At 41.6% G+C, this 17,050-nt stretch overlaps 1 protein-coding gene across 3 annotated transcripts in view; it reads left to right on the top strand.

Moving 5' to 3' along the window:
• The window catches only part of RORA (RAR related orphan receptor A), a 711,378-nt gene that overhangs the window by 658,951 nt on the left and 35,377 nt on the right, over nucleotides 1-17,050 (top strand). For all 3 annotated transcript variants that reach the window (XM_079768378.1, XM_079768379.1, XM_079768380.1), the window contains one exon: nucleotides 16,612-16,697. In XM_079768378.1, the coding sequence (XP_079624504.1) occupies nucleotides 16,612-16,697 (86 nt within the window). The remainder of the gene's footprint in view (nucleotides 1-16,611; nucleotides 16,698-17,050) is intronic.

Below are 17,050 nucleotides of genomic sequence, written 5' to 3'. Positions count from 1 at the left end.
TTGTCTAGATCACCCCACTCGTGATCATACATGTTTCTGGTTGGATCAGAATTACTACTCCCTGACTAACAAAACTGTACAGCATGCAGTGAGTGTGGGAAGCTGAATGGAGGGAGAGCCAAAGGGAAACTCCTGCCCCAAAGGACCCCAGAATGGTGACTTCCGTTGTCATACTCTCTGGTAATCACAGGAGAATTCCGACTTCAGCCGCCAGTTCAGAAGTCACTCAGAGGCAGCAGAGTGTGGTCCTGGGGCAGCTCGGTGCTTTTACTGCAGTCAGCACAGACTGCGCTGTTTCTGGGGTGGGCCGACCTCACTCAGCCGTGGGGGTCAAGACAAGGGCACACTGGGAATTCGATGAAAATGGTAGCTGTAACACGGAAGCTTTCCCCATGAGATGTCATGTGGAATTATCAATATTTCATCCCATCTCACAGTTTGGTGGTTTGGAGATATAAAAATTAGCTTTCTTAAAGTTTCTCTTTTTAAGGTTTGGGGATGTTACTGAAGAATGTAGGAACTGCTGCTGCTTTTCTGGTCCCCGTGATTTTCTCCCAGGGCTTGTCTGGGCTTTGCTGCAGGCGGGGAAGAGCAGCACCCCGACATGAAATGCGTGACAGCCTTTCTGGAGAAACCACAGAGATCTTAGATCTGCTACTCGGGACCTCACACTCCTTGGCCCACTGGCCACTTATACCCATTGCTGAAGTCTTTGTAACTCACTTCCCCCAGTTTAGCAATTACTCTCTCAATACACACACCAGACATTAATTCAAATAACAGTTAATACAAATTCAAATTCCTAGAATATCAAAATACATCATTAGTTTAAGATATTCATTATAGTTGGCCCTTAGGTTTTCACTTTTCTCCTACATCATCCTTTTTCGCTCCCCATTTTTTGGTTATAGTTGAATAAAATGCGGGGCCTGGCAAAGTCCATAGGGATGGAGTCCCACATGGCTCTCCGTCAGGTTAGGAGAGGAGTGGAAAACAGTGGTATCAGGAGGGACTGAGGTCTCCTCAGTCCCTTGCCTCCCTCACAGGTTAGACTGAAGGCAGCCTGATCGCCACTTTCAAAGTCTGGTTTTCTACATGTTAATCTCTTCCTAAAAGTCTCATTCAGGAAGGTCCCTGGAATGACACAATGTAAAAATCACTATTCCTAAAATCTCCCGGCTTCATTGATGATGTTGTTTTTGCAAAGCGACTTGAACTTTGATATAGGTTCTCAAAGATTATTTGTAAAATTATGTACAAAGAAAACATACTTTGAACTTGATTAGGAATGTCCAAAAGTCAAGAAAGAAAGGAAAGGAAAAGAATAGATTCACTCTAAAATGGACTGTGCTATGTAATTGGCAAATGAAATGTACCTATTGGGTACCATTCACTTCAACAGACCCAGAAAAGGAGAAAGACTTGCTGTGTCATAGATGGAAGAATTCACTCTCAAGAAACATTTTGAAATAAAATTAAATTTACCATTGTCTATACCTGACTTGCTATCGACAATGGTAAATTTTATGGTCAGGTTATCAGTTCATCTTGCCTAACTGACAATTCAAAAAGCTGATTCCAAGAACAGGAAATTGGCTTCAATAGAAAGACGATTTGTTTATGTTAGAGGGTGGGGATGGGTGAGGACCAGTCTAGCTTATTCTTGTGACATATTATAAAGGATATTTTAAATGAATAATTCCTGTCAGGTGTTAGCTATCTTTCTTGATTATTGATGGATGTGTTTGAGGTGTGACTGATTATTTTTTAAACAAACATACCAAGATTATGCACCCCTCCTCCCCCTGCAAATATAAATATATATATATATATATATATATATATATATATATATATATATATATATATATTCCTGTCCCATTCAGAATTTTAGTTTGGAAGTCTGCACACTTCTTTAAGTGATTTTTTTCTAAGCCTTTACAAAAAAAAAATTAGCTCCATTTCTTAGAATTGCTTTCAGTGACTGCTTTGGGTCCCTTTGAATAGCAGTGAAGGCAAAATAAGGGCAGTTCATGGTGAGTAGTTGGGTTGATTTCCTGGAGCATTGGCCTGACTCCAGCCTCCCCTCCGGACACTGGCTCCCCGACGCCTCACAGGGATGGCGCTTGTCTGCTGAGTCCCCTTCTGTGTTCCCACCAGACCCTGCTTCAGAAGTTACTGCTCTGTGCCCTGATGTCCTTGGGAGGGCCTTGGACTTGGTCCTTGACATATAATGCCTTAGGCAGTATAGCTGGAGACCATGTAGCTTGAGGTCCTAAAATGCTTTACTGATGGAGAATGTTTTCTTTTGAGAAATAAACAAATGAGAGAAAGAGAGATGGAAAGGGAGAGGGAGGGAGAGAAAGAAACAGCTTAAATCTGTCCTAGTACATTCCATTGAAATTGTTCACCTTGAAGGGAAAAATTACTTTCTTCTCCATCAATACCATATTAGCATCATGTTGCTCTGTCTCTTCTATACAGGCAGGGTGTGGTATTAAAAAGAATTCTCTTTGGTTGATAGTAGTAAACATTGTGGTGTGTTTTTTTGTTGTTGTTTTTAAGAAGACCAAAAAGGAGGGAGCAGGTGTATTGGGACAGAGTGCTCTACTCCAGTGAGTACTCGGCCTGAACGTTCACTCAGGACATGACGGGAACATTTCAGGGTGCTCCCCTTTCTAAATCAAAATGCGAGAAAATAGACAAATTGGTTGTCAGGTGAGCTTCTCTTCCACTTTTTCCACCACTTCTCCCTGACTAGGTGGCATCTAGTGGATTTTGCCCTAAAAAGTTGTGTCTGCTGTTGGGGAGATGACAGTTCGACTCACTCTTAATCCTCAAACGGCAGTGTGAGATAGCAGGCCCGGGTCTGCAGCACTTACCAGAGAGCAGATGAGGGAGCTGAGCCCTGAAGGAAGGCGGTCACAATGTGTGACAGGTGTTTTGTAAATGTTGCTCATTACACAGGTTGTTCTAGAAGCCTCCTAACCTTAGTCCAGTCTTTTCCCCATGTCACCACGCAGCTCTTAGAGGTCTCTCTCTCACTTCCTCCACTTACCACCTCTCCAAAAGGCCAAGCTGACATAATGCACACTGGTTTCTTTCAGTCATGCTTTGTACCTGCTGAGTGTCACTTCTCTTAGGCCTCTGCATTAGAAATAAAGCTGCTAAACTCCAAGTCTTCAACTAAAAGAAACATAATGACGTATCCCTCTTCATTCTTCTAATAATTCCCTCAACTCCAATTGCAACTCTTGCCAAATACCACCATCCTTAAAAGATAAGTGTTGGTTGCCTTAGCCAGTGTGGCTGAGTTGGTTGAGCGTTGTGACATGCACTGAAAGAAAGATTGCTAGTTCGATTCCCAGTCAGGGCACATGCCCAGGTTGTGGGCTCATTCAGGAGGCAGAAATCAATGTTTCACTCTCACATGGTTGTTTCTCTCTCTCTCTCTCGACCTCTCTCTCGACCTCTCTCTCTCTCTCGACCTCTCCCTCTTCCTCACCCTCTGCCTCTTCCTCTACCTCTAAAAATCAATTTTTAAACATTAAAAAAAAGGTAAGTGATGGTGATGGTAGCTAACATTATTGAGCACTTACTATGAGCTAGGCACTGATTCAACAGGCACTGTATTTGGGCACCATATAATAATGAGGTAGGGATCCTTTTCAAGATGCCGAAGATCAGGCACAGGTTAAGAAATCTCAAGTTCTCATGACTAGTATGTGACAGGCAGGGATTCAACCCTAGGCTCTACAGCAGCGGTTCTCAACCTGTGGGTCGCGACCCACAGGTTGAGAACCGCTAGCAGGGTCGCCTAAGACCATCGGAAAACACAGATATTTACATTACGATTCATTAACAGTAGCAAAATTACAGTTATGAAATAGCAACGAAAATAATTTTATGGTTGGGGGTCACCACAACATGAGGAACTGTATTAAAGGGTCGCGGCATTAAAAAGGTTGAGAGCTTACAAATTCAATCTTGACACTTTACCTTCAAGATAGTACTCGCCCTAACCGGTTTGGCTCAGTGGACAGAGCGTCGGCCTGTGGACTGAAAGGTCCCAGTTCGATTCCAGTCAAGGGCATGTACTTTGGTTGCGGGCACATCCCCAGTAGGGGGTGTGCAGGAGGCAGCTGATCGATGTTTCTCTCTCATCAATGTTTCTAACTATCCCTCTCCCTTCCTCTCTGTAAAAAATCAATAAAATACATTTTAAAAAAAAAAGAAAGAAACAAGATTGTACTCAACTCCTTTCAAAAAAATTTTCTCTTCCATCCCTAATTCATACACAGTGAAGCTAATGTAACAAAATGAGGGGTGCTGGCAGGCTCTATGTACCTTCTCTGCATCCCTGATGCTACTCATGCAGGTGCTCAGCAAGTGGTGGTGGGACTGGCAGCTGGATGGAGCTGGGTGTGAGCGTGTGGAATGTGTGGTATTTGTAAGTGTGTGGAATGTGTGTGTGTGTGTGTGTGTGTGTGTGTGTATGATGATGATGATGATGATGATGATTTAAGATGGTAATAGCCATTGGCATTAAAAGGGACCTATTATTCTGAGCTCCTGCTGGGACAGTAAGATGTGCCTATAGCCACTGCCACTGTTAGCCATCAGACCGTGTTTCCATCTGATGTGAAATGTGCCACCATCACTTGTGAAACGCATTTCAAAACCTTGTTTTACTGAAATACCAAAGTGTGTGAATGGTGCACTTTTACTGCAAATTAGGAAGATGCACTTATTCCAATGATAATGTCACACTCACTCACTCATGCTATCTTAAGAGGCAGACACATTGCTGAATGCTGCAAGGCTGATAGCAGGACGTTCAGGATGGGTCATGAAATGTTTGCAGGCTAAAGAAGCTCCTTGGACTCCAGGAGGAGAAACTGAAAATGGGATGATGTTGCAAACCTTATTTTGTTATCTTTGTGTAGCTATGGCATTCTTATCTCACCTCCAGGGCATCCTATCTAATAAAGAGGGAATATGCTAATTGACCCTCACACCATCACAAAGATGGCAGCGCCCACAGTCAATAAGGAGGGAATATGCTAATTGACTGCTACGCCCTCAAAGATGGCGGCACCCACAGCCACAAGATGGCGGCACCCAGTCCCCTCAGCCCCACCCGGGCGGCAGGCGCATGCCAAAGCTGGGCCCGCCCCCAGGCGGGCCTGGCCACTCCGCGTGCCTGCCTCCGGAGTCCCCCAGTCCCTTCAGCCCCCCAGCTGCCCAGGGCAAGCCCGAGGCACAGGCAAGCCTCAGATGGCGGCTGCCCAGCTGCCCAGGGCCACCTGAGGCTCAGGTAACCAGAGCCGGCCGAGGCTTGCGCTGCCGGTAGTGGCAACAGCAGAGGTGTGATGGCGTCGCCTTTCCCTGATCACCGGGTCACCTTCCACCCTTGAGGGCTCCCGGACTGTGAGAGGGGGCAAGCCAGGCTGAGGGACCCCCCTCCAGTGCATGAATTTTCATGCACCAGGCCTCTAGTGACTTACATAAAAATAGGTAGCTTCAAGATAAACACCCAAGTTATACATTTCCTTTTGTTGGGGCGGAGGGAGTGACATTTCTTAGGTGTTGTAGTCTGTGAATTGATGCTTAGATGTCAGAACCTTCTTAAAATAAATCTGTCAATCTCTTACCTTGGCCCAGAGCATTCCTTCTCCTCATGTCTCACAGCTGCTTCATGTCCCCAAGGCACTGCTGCCTTTTGCTATCTTTCCCTTTCCTCTGAAGGCACAGCTTCCTGCTCTGCTTTCTCCCCTTTGGCATGGGCCATAGAAATACCTGTGCATCCACTTTCAGCAAATATTGTTATCTGTTTTCTGATCGATCTTATATATTTTAATTAAGAATGAAAATATTTTTTTAATAAGCAAGTTTAAAGAGCATGTGTTTAGAGAAATTGTCAGAATACACTCTTCTGGTTATTCCTCTGCCTGGCCGCACTGGCTGTCTTAGAAAAGCATTATGAAAGAGAATTTTCAAAAAAATCAACAACGTTGGACTGCAGTCCCAAGGTGCATCTTTGATGTATTTATTTGAAAGCTTAGAACTCGCCATGTCTATTGTTTTTATGTCATTGGCTACGTCCTGGAAATTGTAGGTGAACCTAGTAGAACTTTTCTACCAGGGGGAGTTGGTCACTGATCCTTCAAGATCCTATAGCCTTAAAATGATTAATATGGCAACACCTACACTGCTCCTTCTGGCAAGTCTAAATAATTTGCTTGTGACTTTTAATAAAGACCAGACCCTTCCCTGGTCTCTTGCCCAAAGTTCTGTTCTCCCAGTTAATTCTAGGGAGACTTTTTGAAGTGGGAGAAAGCATAAAGTGGGGATCTGGGCTGTGGGGTTATCCTCTTAACCATCCTCACCCAGTAAAATGGCCTGTCGACCAAGAAGGTTTTGGTTTCACCAGTCTGTGGCTGTGACTATGGATCTGTTGTCATTTTAGTCCTCTATTGCTTAATACAGAGGGGGCTGTGAATGTATTTTCAAGGTTTAAAGTTATAATTATTTTCAATCTTTTGCCATGAATTCAAACTTAATTTGGTTGGGGAATATTTCTTAAATGATCTATTCAATGAACAGTAACTGATCTTCAAAAAAACCATTCAAGTGAATGGAAAGAAGCAATGGGTTCCTTTACCTTGTAAGCTTTGATGACTTAACCTGGATTCCTGTTATTTGACCCACTTCTGCATCTCTGCATCCAGATGACTTTTGTGATGGCACTGGAAGTGGTCATAGAAATTGTGCAATTGGAATTAGCAATCAATGGCTGAGTTTTGAGGTAGGAGACTTTGGCCCTTTACGGAGTATTCTGAGGCAAACAGAATGTTTTGAATGATCTGTTCAGTGAACTGTAATGCTGTATGCTAAGCTGTATGCTGTATGCCAGACTCATAGAAGTAGTAGAACTGATGTAGATTTAAGTAAATGTCCTATTTGTTATAAGACCCATTTCTGTGTCAATACATTTTCCTGTCTTTGGACTTGTAATTGAAGCACCAGGTTTGTTTATTTTTATATTATAGGTACCCATTTAAAAAAGCAAAAGCATCTAATTAGAAGTACCAAGATTGTACAATGGGTATCGCTTGAGGTATGCATAGGCAGATGCAAAGATAAGAGAGCTATAAAATGGAGTGGTTATCTTCTTGGGCTTAGATATGAGAACTTGAGGGGAATTGTGTAAAGTAAGGTTATTTCATAAAATGCAGTAAAAGTAATTCTGATGTTTTTGGCTACGCAGAAATGAGATAAGATCTCCAGATTTGGTTTTAAATATGTTCTTTTCTGTTGTGAAAAACAGACTTTGAATGATGAAAGCAAAGAGCTGACTGACCCCGTTGCTCTCAACTGTGAGCAAAGGAAGACTTAACCTAAATGTGGCAAAATTGTTCTTGTTAAGGGGGGAAAGGAATTGGTATCTAGAGTGAGGTTGATTGCTAGATAAGATTAGATGCAGTTCTGTGACTCAGATGACATTTTTTTTTTTTTTGTCTAGTACGATCCAGAATTATATAAGGGATACACACCCATAGTTGGAAAAGAAATTATTGGGAATTTCCCTTCAGCAAAGTCTAACCACTTAGTACTTTAAAGTGGATTCTCTTTCCTGCTGATATGAAATGACAGTTAACCCACACTGAGAGGTTCAAGAGGAGGATTTTTATTAGATGTTTCTGATCTCAAGGGCCTAGAAGACCTTCCAGAATTATATATGGAAAAAATGCAGTTAATTCTACAATCTTAGAGGAACCTTATTCCAACTGGGAGTAATTTAGCCAAATTGCCAGATACCTCTGTCTTGGTCCCTGATTTCTCAAAACCCCACAAATTCTCAGGAACAAATATGTTCCATTGTTTACAAAGGCAATAGAAAGGTTAAATTGAAAAACCAAAAAAGAGGAAACTATTCGTATTGCTGATCTTAATGGCATCATCTCCTATTGGATGATAATTTATTCAGTATTTGACGCACTGGATAAGCGAAGTGACGTATTGGGAAGCTGCTTCTCTTGATATTCACTTAATTTATTCAAGGCTTTAGTTCGTTACTACCTAGTTACCCAAAAAGGCAAAGAGTCGATTGCCTCAAATTTAGGTATTTTGTGTAACTATGTAGTAGGAGAATTCTATAGAGAATTGATTCTAAAAATCAAAGTTATCCATTGTTCCTCTATATGAAAAATCTTCTTTCTCTCTGATTTAACAGAATTTCCCTGTCTAGGGACAAAGAGCTCATTTGGATTTGGCTTTTAGCAGAGATACATATGCATCAGGGAATGTGAGTCAGTTTCTCTGGAAAGCTTAATCTAGTAGGGATAGAAGCATATTACAAAGGATTAATATTCTGTTCCCATTGTCAGAACTAGCTGCATATTCTCAGAAAGCCACATGAGAAGATGTGCCTGTTGTCCTTATGCTTCAGAGATTTCCTGCAAACACAGCTCCGCTTTCTTTGAATTTCGATGGGGCATTCTGGCCCAGTGTTTTAACTCTTATGCACCTAAGTCTTACTTGTATAAAGACTGAAGGGAATAGTCGAAGTTCCAAAACTCCAATTTTGCCTTTTATTTTAGATCTAGTTTGCAAATGCTTGACCCCTCAGTTGTTTAAGGCATGCTTATGTGTCTTTTTCGATGATTTTTAAAAGCTGTTGAGTTTTCAGCAAAAACCAGTCAAGTTAAAGCCTTTAAGAAGTGGCTTTAAACAGTAGGTAAGGGGTAGGACCTTGGGAGGGGGCAAAGTAAGGCACAGGACTTTTTTCTTTAATGTTTACAGTTTGGCAGGGCCCTTTGAGTCAGATATCAACTTAATACTAAGGTTCAAGATGTCAGAGGATGACACATATGTTTATTGTATTTGTATGTGGGAATCTTGCCATTTCCACGATGCTCCTGCGAAACCATACAAGCCCGGGTGCAAGTTGAGTTGAGTGACTTTGCTGGTGACAGCTGGTCTAGAGAGGTGACTTCTCCTTCGATGTGCTCTTTTTCTCTCAAGTAGAGAATAAAATACTAACATCTGGATGCACTGGTCTCTCAGGAAGGCATTTTAGGAACCAACAATTAAAAAAAAAAACTTTAAGTCTAGCTAGCCGATGAAAATTACAGTTCTATATATTCTGTATTCTCTTTGTGGCAGAGCCTGTTGTGGCTAGTGAGGGCGCAGCGTCCTGGTCCTTGCCAAGAACGATATGCCAAGCTTCCTAAAGCTTCCCTCCCATTTATGTAGGTCTTTTCATCTTCAAAGAGCTTTGCGAGCATTCATTTACCACCACCTGCCTGGGAGGTAAGAATTATTCCCATTTTATAGATGGCGGAAGTGGAGGTGTAAGTGCTTTGCTTGAGGCCATCCAAGGAGTGGAGGGTCTGATGGAGCCTTGGAAGGACTGCCGACTCCACGTCTCAGCTGGATAGACCTCCAGTTCTTACCCTCATACCATTCCCCCGGAGCTCCCCAGGGAGATAACAACATAAATTTACAGGCACCAAGTAACCTTTAAGAGGAAAGAAGTACCAGGTATTTCTGCTTCGTGGCTGGCTGCCTTTACAATTAGCTCCTGGGAAGTCTAGACGTAAGCCATTTAATCCTCCTGAGGTTCGTTTTCCACATCTATAGAATGGGCATAATGATACCCACCTGCCTCTTCAGGGTTGTTGTGAGCACCAACATCTAAGCAAGCTAATGAGGGCAAAAACTTACCGAACCCTGCAAATATCAGGCGTTATTGTTGCTGCCAGAAATGGCCATGAGACTATACCAAAGGGGTAAGGCTCTTCCAATTAGGGGGCCAATTGCTTAGGTGATGTTTAGTGAGGATCAAGTGCTGTCACGAAAGAATCCAAAATCAGTGGAAGAAAAGACTCGACTAAGGAAACATATGACTATCACACTTAGTATATATTTAATGGGCAAAATGGCAGAATAAGTTGATTATCCATTTGCAATATGCAATTGGAACTCAGCCCTTCCCTCCCCGAAGGACCATTGAACAAGCCTGGGCTGGGCCATGGGACACATTCATGATGCACTCCAAGCCAGGGTCCAGGATGACAAAATGTGCCGAACCGTTCGAAGCCACAGTCTGTTCCCCTGCCACCATGAGATGTAATGAGAGCTCTCTGCAAACCCGTATATGGGGTGGCCAGGGCCTTCGGGGGCAGCAGCACCAAGAGTGCCCACGGCCACCACACACAGCACCTTTGCACACTGCAGAGACGGGCGCCATCTCCGGAAGGATGGTTTGAACAAAGGCTCCCATCCGGGCAGGCAAATTAGGAAAAGGCTCCCTTAGACCAGGCTGTTCCAGCCTCTGTGGCAGGGCTCACAGCCAGATGAATGTCAGCCCCTACATGCGCCCCCTGGCCTGGACTCCACTGGGCAGGGCACAGTGTCCTTGGAGCTAGGAGGTGGCCAGACCAGAGGGGCCCAGAACTCTAGAGGCCAGGAATCCCCACAGTTGCTTCAGGGAAGCAGGCAAAGGCTCCACCACTCCACCATCCGGCCTTGACATGCACGCTGGGCTGTCGTCAGGCCATGCAGAGCCTTTAATACCCAGCAGTTTTAAACTGGGGATAAAATAAAGTGACTAATCCACGAAGGACTCAAGCCATTTTACCGAAAATAAAATCAAATGCCTTAGGGTTTTTCTTTTTAATCTTTATTGGTTTTCCTGCTTACAAAAGTAATACATGCTGGTTGTAAAAAAATTCAAACATCAGAACTATGGAACATAGCAAGTAAAAAGTCCTCAATATTTGCCCTCCAGAAAAGCAAAAAACAAACAAAACAAAACAAAACAAAACAAAAAACCACTGTCAACAAATTGACGTAAAAGATATTTTTTATAAAACAGTAGCTCTTGACCGTTTTTGCAAGTCACACGAAATTACTTGCCAATCTTATGTGACCTATTCTCATGGGTGTATCCAAGATTTAGCCATTTCCTGGCAAGCCAGCAGGAACCCCACCCTGTGCAGTCTAGTGTAAGAAAATATGTGATTGTGCAAGTGAGCTAGATGAAAGGTATTATTGGGGTAACCTTGGGTCCATATAAGTTTATTTTTGTATGAACCCATCAAAATGTTTAGGTTTTTTTTACCATTATTAATAACAAATTCTATATGACATCCACACCTGATCGCCACATAGCACTGTGTGCAGCAGACAGTTAAGTGCCAGTGCTGCAAAGGATTGCTGTGGTGGCTGGTATGAACTGCCTGTCATATTATTTGGAGGCTAAGCAGCTTTTCTCTATCCCCACTTTGGAAAGAGCTTACGGACTGCAGAAAAGAATTTCATTTCGCTATAAGGCAGGATTTCTTATCAACAATAACAATAATAATAACGACTATGTGTTGAGTGCCAACGATTTCTAAGGACTGTGTGATGTGCATGTATGTAGAATATAAATAATAATCGTTTATGTGCTGTGTCATTTATATATCATATCATTGAATCTCCACAAGTGAAACTGAGGTTCAGAGAGGCTAAGTAACTTTCCCAGCCTTAAAAATTGTTAAAACTTGGTATAAAAACAAAACAAAAAAAAACAAAAAAAAAACCTTGGTATCAGTCACCTTAAGGTCAAAAACTACTTGGAATTTTGTAAAATTGAGAAGAAAGACTTAGAAGGTTGATGATTACTTCTAGTTTTAAACTAGTCAGGTAACTCCCAGAAAGACATCTTGATATCAGTTCGAAGTAGTATGTAAGTTTAACCAAATTACTTAAAAGATGTCTTTTGGTCCTTGGTAATGGTTGCATACCAAGAGCGGTAATCTCCTGATGTTTGTTACTGGAGCGATTGGATCTTGGCAGTGCAGAATGGTGAGAAGGGGAACCCTACGTTTTTATTTTATTTTTTAAATAAAATACTTTCTAAAAATCTATTTTTATTGATTTCAGAGGGGAAAGAAGAGGGAGAGAAAGGGAAAAATGCCAAAGATGTGAGAGAATCATGATTGGGCTGGGGATCGAGCCTGAAACCCAGGCCTGTGCCCTGACCGGAAATCAAACCATAACCTCCTGGTTCATAGGTCAAAGCTCAACCACACTGAACCACACTGGCTGGGCAGAAGCCCCAAATTTTTAGTTAGACAAAAGAACAGAATGTCCCCAAATTTCAGTCTTACCTCTTCCTAGCGTTCTGACTTTGGGCAAGTTATTTAGCCTCTCTGAATTTGTCTTCTCACTTAAAAAATGTAGGTGGTGGTGGTGGTGGTGATGATGATGATGATGATGATGATGATGATACCACCTACCTCATAGGATTGTTGAAGTAAATGCAATAATGCCTTGCATTATAAACACAAATACATGTTCACTATTTACCGAGAGTGAAGTGATGGGTATAACTCATACTATTGTATTTTTTTAATTCTTTGGGAAAACGGACATTTTTCTCAAGACCAAGATATATCCCACAGTATCTCCTGAGAAATAAATGAGGTGTTAAGAATGCCAGGGTCCATGTTCTTGTCCCTTTTATAATTAAAATTAAAAAGCAAACTTTGTGTGGAAGTACATCCAAGGCTCAATGACAGCCCAGCCCAAGGACCACTTGGCTAATTAGCACGCTTGCATTGTCGGATTTCCTGACGCCCCGCTGCCGCTGGTTGTCAGCTCCTTGAAACTGCAGAAATTTGCCTCTGCAGGTGTGGAGCGCCTGCTTCAATTACTCAGGGCGCATGAGAGAGCAAATTATTTAGGCAATAGAGCTGAAAATGTAGGCAAATTAGAATTTTTCATAGCAAGATTGTTCATTGTTAAGCCAATTCATGATTATCTGTGTGCTTCTTGCTTCAGATATTCCCCTGCACAGTAAACCTCTTTGCTGAGATGAATATGTATGTGGGCTAATTTAATCAATATACTTGTGACAGGAGTGGTGTCTGACAGAACTCATCCTTTGAAATACTGGCTGAGTTAATGCGTGCAGTATATCTATGGGCCAAGACTCATAATTTGTGTTAAAAGAAGATTATTTTGAAAAGACACAAGACTGCCTGTTGGAAAATGCAAAAGCCTGAGGGATGGACAGCAAAGGGCAAGGGGGTTTTTGCCTTTTCCCTCTTATTGGACTGAAAACTAAAATTTATGGAACTAAACTGCCTGCCTTTTGAAAAATTTGCAAGTCAATGACTACATTTTTTTATTCTCAGTGTTACTGTTGAATTCTGTAAATTGACTAAAAGGTGGAGTGGGCGGCTTTTGTGCATTGTTGGATTAAATGGAAGGCTGAGTGCCCTGCTCCAATCTGCAAATGTTTGCTTTCTGGAAATATCAACATGTGTGATCAGGTCACATTCAGCAAGTTTACTTTCCGGAGCAGATGTATTTCATTTCTTAAAGAGCACTTGCAACAGAAATTGTCTTCTGAGACAAGATTGCCCTCCTGGAGGTAGGCTAGTAGAATAGTTTGGTCAGACTAGCCAGAACTCCTGAACCTTGCTCTGGAGAACCTTCCCATTACCATAATTACCAAGAGCTTCCTAGTGAATCTTGTTCTAACGAATTCTGATTCTTTGGCCCACGTTGCCCACTGGAACTAAGCACAAACACAGTGGCTGACAGATGGCCTCCTGCTTGAAAATACAAGTCATCTACAGTGAGGATAGACGACTCACTGGCCTCCATAAATCTCGTGAAATATATCTTAGCTTGAGTGTCCTCCAGATCTGGAAGACCCTACGACCTGAAACAAGACTGAAGACCAAGAGTTTGAGAGCCTGACTCAGGCTAACAAGGACCCACCCTCCCCCCAGCTAGACCCTGAGCCATTCCTAAGGTGAGAGTGCTGGGCCAGGGTGGCACTCCCAGGACCACCCCTATCATGAGCAGACCCCTCCACGTCAGACCTCTGTATCACTGGCAGGATCAGAGCAGCCAGTAGGAGGCATTTTGATCATTGGCTTAACTGTCATCGTTTCACTTCTGATGAATAATCCACTAAGAGTCCAGGCCCACTCAACAGAAATATGTCATTTTCCATTTGATCCAGGCACAGTTTTACTCAGCATTCCCAATATGGCCTGCCCAGGGCCTTCATAGCTTATAAAGGACTAACTAGATGTGCTGATCTCTCCATTGTTAAGGTGGAATCAAGATGACGCTTGACAAGCCCAAGTTTAGCACTAATGCTGCTTTAATTGCCTCGGGTAATTTTGATGCTGACTTGAACCACAGGGCCTAGCTAGGTTTGTCTATGTCTAATTTCTGTGAGTATAGATTGAGGTGACACATTCGCAGAAGCAGCTCGGTGCCAGTCTTCTTTGTTCCACGTATAAATTTTGTTTAATAGATGGTCCAAGTACTTTGCGTTGCCTAATTATTCGACTCCTTGGGGGTCAGGGTTGGGGAGGCAGGTTCTCATTATAGACTAGTTAATTCAGATGGGGAAACCCAGGCAAGAACTCTCACCTGATACCACCTTTCAGCTACCCCTTGGCTTTTGTGAGTCCCTGAGAACTGTTGGGCATTAGCTATCTCGTCTCCAGTTGCAGACAACCTATAGCACAAAACTTTGCCTCGACTGTATTAGAACATTGGAGGGACCACAGATGTGAAACATTGTTAGGTTTCAGATTTCATAGAGAATTTTCCCAGGTGCTAATGATAAGGAGGCAGACTTGGAGGTGATCATTTTTGTTAAATGAAACCTTTTAACATATTAAGTTGCATAACTCACAAATAGACATATTCGACAGTGTTATTGAGTTTTAGAAAGCTTCAGGATTATGGAAAATATACTGGACATGATATTTTGAACCATCTCTAACTCTGGACAATAAAACTCAGTATCTCAACTCTAAAAGTGACCCATGGGAAAAGGACTCTCTGAATAGCTTGCACTTCCTATTCAGTACTTGTACTAGTCCCCTTGAAAGGAAGTTAGCAGGCACACATGCTTTATAATGAGGTTAAATCCAGGAATTTCATGTGTTAATTGTTGAATACAGCATCACATGAAATTCAAAGTAAGTGTTGTGGAAATTCTCCCAGGATATGGGATTACATTGGATTGGAAGAGTGGGCTGTGTGTAAACGTGTTGCTTATATCGTGTAACTTACATCATTGCTTTGTGTAAGGCATGGGGCCAGGTAGGAGCTACAGGCAGTCCTTGGGTTACGTCGGACTCAACGTACGTCGTTTCGTGGTTACGTCGCCATCTCCCATTTATTTATAAAAAAAGAAAAGTTCCGTCATTTCGACGTATGTACATATGTGCTTTATGTTTTTTATCATTTATTTACCACAAGTAAAGGTCAGGAATTGTTATCTCTCTTATAAATTTTTTTACTGTTTCACTTCATTACTGCTGTGTATGTGCTCCATGTGAGTGACGTAGGTGCTTATGTAGGTGGGTTCTGACTTACAGCGAAAATCCGAAAATCACGTTATGTTGTGCTGTAAGAATGGATCTCGAACGTAACCCGAGGACCTACTGTATATGAAAATGAAATACACTTGGGCACTTGCCTTTGTGTTTGTGTGTGTGTGACTTGTAGATAATCTGATAGGATATCCAGTAATGAAAACCATGGAAAATAAACCTACCCTAATGGAACATTCCAGGTAGACTGGTGAACACTGCCATCCTGTATATACACCTCAGTGTGGGTCTCTTTTTTTCATATACAAATTTTATTTCATAGTTGATCCAAGTACTTTGTCTTGCCTAATTATTTTGTCCTTAGGTTATTTTTTAATCCTTAATTATGCTATGTCCAACTCTGCTCAAGATATAATGTGTTTGCTTAGAAATGTATTTTGTCATATTTGAGAACTTTGGTGCAATATATATATATATATATATATATATATATATATGTAAATTTGCTTAGTTTTAAAGCATGAGGCATCTTTAAGTAATCAGTTGGATAGAAACACAAGTGTGTTGTACCAGGAAATCAATTTCCAAAGTAAAGAACTTAGAGGCTACTTCTATTTGTCAGGACTCATCATTATTAAATGATGAGTCCTGACAAATAGGATATTATCTTTATGGTTGAAAGGTTTTGATCGTACACAAATGGACTCATTTTTAGCACATGGCATCTATGTTAATTAAAAAAGGATGAGTAAGGAATTCTTAACTTGCCATCATAAGTAACATGAATATTTGGAATTGAATCATTTTCCTAAGTAGTCTTGACTTTTTGGAGCATATTTTTCTCGACCAGTCGAGCTACAGTGCTCAGCCAAGACAGATTTATGACCTTTTAAAAATAATGATGGAAAATGAGATCGGAGGAAACATTCTAGTATCTGCTTTGCTCTGAGGCCTAAACTGCGAACTCTCGGGTTCTGGAAGGCTTTGAAATGCTGATTCCAGCCTTCTTGTGGGTCCTTAAACACCTTCTCAAATGACCCATTTTAATAACCCGAAAGCTATTATATAACGAGCAGCCATAATTTAGTCCAGGGCTCTAGGGGGACCCTCACAGTTCAGCAATGAATAGTTAATGCAGTATAATGTTTAGCAGGTTATTAGTTTTCACTATACAAATGCTGATCTGGGAACGCTTTTATAAGGTGTTTAAAAGAAAATGTAATTAACTGGTTGCGTGATTCTATTGCAGCTCAAATTGAAATTATTCCATGCAAGATCTGTGGAGACAAATCATCAGGAATCCATTATGGTGTCATTACATGTGAAGGCTGCAAGGTAAGCCTTTTAAATTGTTGTTGTTGTTTCTATTAATGTTAGACTATATCTTTGAAATTCTTGGTTTTTATTTCTACTGTGTCTAAAAATTCAACTCCTGGGAATTTTGAGTGATGAGAAATGACAGGACAGAATATTTTGGTGTTCAATTACATGTAAAAAAAGTTACATATTTTTTATGCCTTCCATCAAATTAAGAGGAGGCTAGAGAAAGGTATTTGAGCATTGCTTGCTTGTCACTTCCAATCCCAGAATTGATTGATCTGATGAATAATCGCTTTGGTTATCTTTTTAAAAAAGAGATAACATTAGACTTCTATAATGTTATTAGTTTTATAAGAAGGCATTTGCAA

The sequence above is a fragment of the Cnephaeus nilssonii genome (assembly GCF_951640355.1).
Source record: "Cnephaeus nilssonii genome assembly, chromosome: 4".
Classification (NCBI taxonomy): Eukaryota; Metazoa; Chordata; class Mammalia; order Chiroptera; family Vespertilionidae; genus Cnephaeus; species Cnephaeus nilssonii.
This window is presented reverse-complemented; position numbering and strand designations above follow the sequence as displayed.